Below are 5,680 nucleotides of genomic sequence, written 5' to 3'. Positions count from 1 at the left end.
CATTATAATGACTTTAATCTCAAGAGGTTTTCCATTTTAATTTTTATCTTTGCACAGGCATCTTTAAAGTTGAACAAAAGAAGTTCTGTGCAGATGGCAGGACAACACCAGCGCAATTAAGTATTTACAAAGCACATAAAAATACTTCGCAGCTTTACACTCACACAGTCACGGTAAATTTATACATATTCATTTAAAATGTAAATATTACTATATATGTATTAAAATAATTAAAGTATTATATATGTATATATATATAAATATACACACACACACACACACACATACATATATAGATACATACATATATATAACAACTGCGTTATACTGTATAATGTGAGTTGTACCATGTGCCACCTGGTGGGAATTCTGTGAAGTACAACACATGCATTTAAATACCAACACGCTGACTCGCAGAATCTCGCGGCACACTGCGGGCGGAATCGCGGCATGCCGCGGGAAAAAGCGCACATTTTTAAATGCCACATCTGTAGGTGTTAATGTCTGTCTGTGTGTCTGAGGTGGCCTGTGAGGCGAACATGCTCCAGTCAGTGTCTTGTGAGGAAATGCCCCGCTCTGGCCAAACCTTCACTGATGGTTTCACATGTTTGATGAGTGGTGTATTTGGGTAGCATGAATGAGGTAATCAGACTGACCCAAATGGGGGTCTGGCCCTCTATGCCTCAGCAATGTTAGTGTAAACATGGTCCAGTGTGTTGTCCCCTCTAGTAGCACAGGAAATATGCTGAGGAAGTACAGATCTTAAGTTGGAGTGGTTAAAGTCCTAAGAAACAATAATAGCTCCACCGGGATGTGTGGCCTGTTGCTTGATGATAGCTGCATGCAGTTCTTCCATAGCAGCCTTAGCATTAGCATCCGGAGGGATGTATACTGCAGTCACAAAAATGACTGAATTCTCTCAGTAGATAAAAGGGTCTGCATTTAATCATCAAATACTCCAGATGAGCAGAGCAATGACTTTCAATTACAGTCGAGTCTGTGCACCATGAATTGTTAACATAAATGCACAGACCTCCACCCTTGCGCTTACCAGAGTACACTGCCAATGTATCTGCCCGGAAAACACTGTGTCCCTCTAGTTCAATGACGCTGCTGGGAATGTTGTTGTTAAGCCATGTTTTTGTAAAAATCATGACATTACATTCCTTGATCTGTTTTTGTGTGTTCGCAGTTCGTCCATTTTATTTACCAGAGATGGTGTCCAACAATGCTTGTCGGATGTTTGAGATACATGCAAGGCTAGTAGAGAGAGAACTACTAAATCGCAAAATCTGGGGAGACGCTGAGCCTCGCGTTGTGCACGTGCCGCCATCTTGGTCTAAAATGAAATGGAGTTGTATTGAATGTGTGACACGCTGCGTTACTGTCCAGTTAATGTAAATATAATGAAAGCTTTCCATTCATTTCAGAACAAGAGAAAGGTTTCCCAGCACAGAGCTGGAGCATTACGCTGTCTTCATTACTGACTCACTGAAGAAGACAAAGATGCGCGAGTGTGTGCCATCACAGGAGGAGATCAGTGCTCTTAGGAACAGACAGGAAATGTCATCAACTGTGTATTGTCATGGGGGTGGAGCCTGTAAAATCTCTATTAACTCACACACTACTGCTGGAGAGGTGAGAACAATGATGTGTTTCATAGAAATTTATTTAGAATTAGTAAACAATGTAAACAGTTTTGTTGAATTCTTGTAATTGTGTATGTGTGTGTTTAGGTGGTAGAGAAGCTGATTCGTGGCTTGGCCATGGAGGACAGCCGGAACATGTTTGCTCTTTTTGAGCACAGTGGGAGTGTTTATCGGGCTGTCGAAAGCAGAGTCATAGTTGCAGATGTTCTGGCCAAGTTTGAGCGGTAAACACACACACTACATACTGTTATACACCTACATTATATTACATTCTGAGGAGTTCATGTGATGTTATGTAAAACTGTGTGTGGTCCAGCTTGGCGTCATCAGAGCCGGAGTCCCACTGGAAACTGTACTTCAAGCTCTACTGTTTCTTGGATGTAGAGAGCACACCTAAAGACGGAGTGGAGTTTGTCTTCATGTTTGAGCAGGTTAGTGATTCTAAGTGCACATGAACCACTCAGTTTATTACTCATCGTTTACAACTCAGTGCTCGTTACTCTGCATTCATGACTCTGCGTTTAAGATTCCATTTTTTTTCATTCCAAGTTCTTGACATGTCCACATTTACGACTCCATGTTTATGGTGTTTGTGTGGTGTTGCTTCTCTTCAGGCTCACGAGTCGTTAATCAGTGGTCATTTCCCAGCTCATGAGGACACACTGCAGCATCTAGCTGCTCTTCGCCTGCAGTATCTGCATGGAGATGCCACGGCGGTGAACTGGAACCTGGAGTGTGTTTACCCTCTGCAACGCATCCACAAACGCATCCTTCACTTCACCAGAGGACGAGGAGGAGCAGGAGGAACACTGGAGAAGCGTCGCAGCAGCTTTCTAGAGGGCCTGAAGGCAGGAGGGTCACTGAGGAAGCAGCGCAACGTTCAAGACGAACAGACGATGATGGACATGTGGGTGAAGGAGGAGACGGAGGGAACAAGAGCGAGTATCAGGGAAAAATGGAGCCGGCTGAATGGACTGGATCAACAGCAGGCCATGGTCAAGTACATGGACATCGTCACACAGTGGAGCGGGTACGGATCGGCTCTGTTCGACGTTGAGGTGAGACACAGCTTCATGCTAAGACACGAGCTGACTAGAAAATCTGGGAACTGTGATGTTGGAGAACTAAGAAAATGTATGTGTGTGTGTGTGTGTGTGTGTGTGTGTGTGCATACAGTCGAAGTGTGGTGGTTTTCCCTGTGAGCTGTGGTTAGGTGTGAGTGCTGAGAGTGTGTCGGTGTATAAGAGAGGAGAAGCTAGGCCGCTGGAGACCTTTCCATATGAACACATCGTGTTTTTCGGAGCGCCACAACAAAGCACATATAAAATCAGCGTGGACGGGCGTGACCTGCTGTTCGACACACCGCAGGTTATACACACAACACGTGTTTAACACACTCTTCATGACTGCTACAACCTCGCTTTGTTTGAATTCACTTTTGTTGACACTGTACACACCCATAACACAATCTTTATACACACTCTAATTGCATTTCCAGGTTTTACACACACTTTATCCATGTTTAACATACACACACATGCGGTATGTTGATTGTTTGTTTGTGACTCTCAGGTTGGTGAGATCACTAAGATCATGAAGGCTTACATCAACATGATTGTGAAGAAGCGCTGCAGCGTTCGCTCCGCCTCCAGTTACGGGCGGGGGTGGGGTCAGGTGACCTCCCAGTGAGGAAAAGCAGGAAGATATCTCACAAAATGGCTAGGGGTTAGAGCATGTTCAGGACAAACATTGATGCCTTACTGTCCAACTGTTTCTCAACGCTAATGTTAGATTTTATTCAGTAAAGTGTGTGAACTGTTTGTTTATTTATTTATTATTATTATTACTATTATTATCATTATTATTACTGTTAATAACACAAGTAGAATTAATTCTAAACATCACTGTAGACTCAGTCACTAATCTGCTCAGCTGCTGGCGGCTGTGCTAAAACATGCATTTAGTGATAATGTTAAATCACTCTTTTTCCTTTGTAACTGGACAAACCTATGTTAATAAATTATTGTGTTTTACAGCAATTGTGCTTTTCATAAAAACATGACATTTATATTATCATAATATCATAGCCACAGACAGTCTCTTACCTGAGGAACACATGGCACCAGGATGCACTATGGGAAGAAGGCGAGGTGGCAGAGGCAGTGTCCTGCTTTGGTCAATGTTCTGCTGGGAAACCTTGGGTCCTGCATCCATGTGGATGTTCCTTTGACACGTACCACCTACCTAAGCATTGTTCCAGACCATCTACACCCTTTCAAGGAAACGGTATTCCCTGATGGCTGTGGTCTCTTTCAGCAGGATAATGCTCTGTGCCACAAAACAGAAATGGTTCAGGAATGGTTTGATGACCACAACAACCAGTTTGAGGTGTTGACTCCGCCTCCAACTTCCCCAGATCTCAATCCAATCCAGTATCTGTGGGATGTTCTGGACAAACAAGTGTGATCCATGGAGGCTTCACCTCGTGACTTACAGGACTTAAAGGATCTGCTGCTAACATCTTGGTGCCAGATCCCACAGCACACCTTCAGGGATGTAGTGGAGTCCATGCCTCGACGGGTCAGGGCTGTTTTAGCAGCAGAAGGAGGGGGACCAACACAATATTAGGCAGGTGGTCATAATGTTATGGCTGATCAGTGTACATCCGCTCCATAGTGCTAACCCACCAGTTTTGGTTTTTTAAATCAAACGTTATTAAAAGAATTTTTTTTTTTAAATCACACTACAATCAATTACAAATGTTTACATTATAGAGTTAAATATACTTTAAATATATCATTAAGTATCACAACAACAAATGCAAACACCACAAGTAATATCACATTCATGTTCAGTTCTTAATCTATGTTCAAACATACACTATATCGCCAAATCATTGAATTCAGGTGTTCCAGTCACTTCCATGGCCACAGGTGTATAAAATCCAGCATCCAGGCATGCAGACTGCTTCTACACACATTTGTGAAAGAATGGGTCTCTCTCAGGAGATCAGTAAATCCAAGCGTGGTACTGTGATAGGGTTCCACCTGTGCAATAAGTGAAATTTCCTCACTACTAAATATTCCACAGTCAACAGTTAGTGGTAATATAACAAAGTGGAAGCAATTGGGAACAACAGCAACTCAGTCCACGAAGTAAGTGGTAGTCCACGTAAAATCACAGATCGGGGTCGGCGCACGCCGAGGAGCACAGTGCGCAGACATCGCCGACTTTCTGCAGTGTCAATAGCTACAGACCTCCAAACGTTCTCCTGACGAAACGAGTCCTGACCTCAACCCCATAGAACACCTTTGGGATGAATTAGAGCGGAGAATGTGAGCCAGACCTTCTCGTCCAACATCAGTGCCTGACCTCACAAAGGTTCTAGAGGAACGGTCAAAACTTCATAAACACACTCCTAAACCTTGTGGAAAGTCTTCCCAGAAGAGTTGAAGCTGTTATATCTGCAAAGGGCGGGACAACTCCATATTACATTCATGTGCAGGTAAAGACAGATGTCCCAAAACTTTTGGCAAGATAGAGTATCTACACCATGTGCACATTATCCAATTCACATTTTTTAAGATCCCAAGGAAATTTAGTTTTTTGTCCTTCTGTCCATCTTCTTTTGTCTTCTCAATTCACATAATATCTATAAACTGCCTCAGCAGAAATATATGGCACTGGTTAACGATCATTTTGCACCTTGTTTTCCAAATGTTATAATTAACTATATTTATAATTAACTAATAGACGTCTTCTGTGTTTTTGTCAAGTTTTTACCAAACACCCCATACATTATTGTTTTCTGATCTTGGGCAGTTTATCAACAGATGTTCAACAGTTTCATTCTCATCACAACCACTTAATCTTACTGCTAGTCTACCAAAACTTATTAACTAAGCTACATGGTGAATATTCTCAGAGATAACCTTTGAGATTTTTACCTTGGTCTAAATATTTTGTTTTATTTCGTCCCATCCAGTCAGACTGTTAAAATAGCTTTTTGCAAAAATATAAAGTTTATTCCC

At 42.3% G+C, this 5,680-nt stretch overlaps 1 protein-coding gene across 1 annotated transcript in view; it reads left to right on the top strand.

Annotated features, from left to right (window-relative positions):
* Positions 1 to 3,694, top strand: part of myo10l3 (myosin X, like 3) — a 79,997-nt gene extending 76,303 nt beyond the window's left edge. The window contains exons 34-39 of the mRNA XM_058391207.1: positions 1,431 to 1,638; positions 1,737 to 1,873; positions 1,966 to 2,080; positions 2,264 to 2,707; positions 2,826 to 3,017; positions 3,222 to 3,694. Of these exons, the coding sequence (XP_058247190.1) occupies positions 1,431 to 1,638; positions 1,737 to 1,873; positions 1,966 to 2,080; positions 2,264 to 2,707; positions 2,826 to 3,017; positions 3,222 to 3,338 (1,213 nt within the window). The 3' untranslated portion in view covers positions 3,339 to 3,694. The remainder of the gene's footprint in view (positions 1 to 1,430; positions 1,639 to 1,736; positions 1,874 to 1,965; positions 2,081 to 2,263; positions 2,708 to 2,825; positions 3,018 to 3,221) is intronic.
* The last annotated feature ends 1,986 nt before the right edge of the window (positions 3,695 to 5,680 follow it).

Source organism: Hemibagrus wyckioides, linkage group LG06, assembly GCF_019097595.1.
Source record: "Hemibagrus wyckioides isolate EC202008001 linkage group LG06, SWU_Hwy_1.0, whole genome shotgun sequence".
Lineage (NCBI taxonomy): Eukaryota > Metazoa > Chordata > Actinopteri > Siluriformes > Bagridae > Hemibagrus > Hemibagrus wyckioides.
This window is presented reverse-complemented; position numbering and strand designations above follow the sequence as displayed.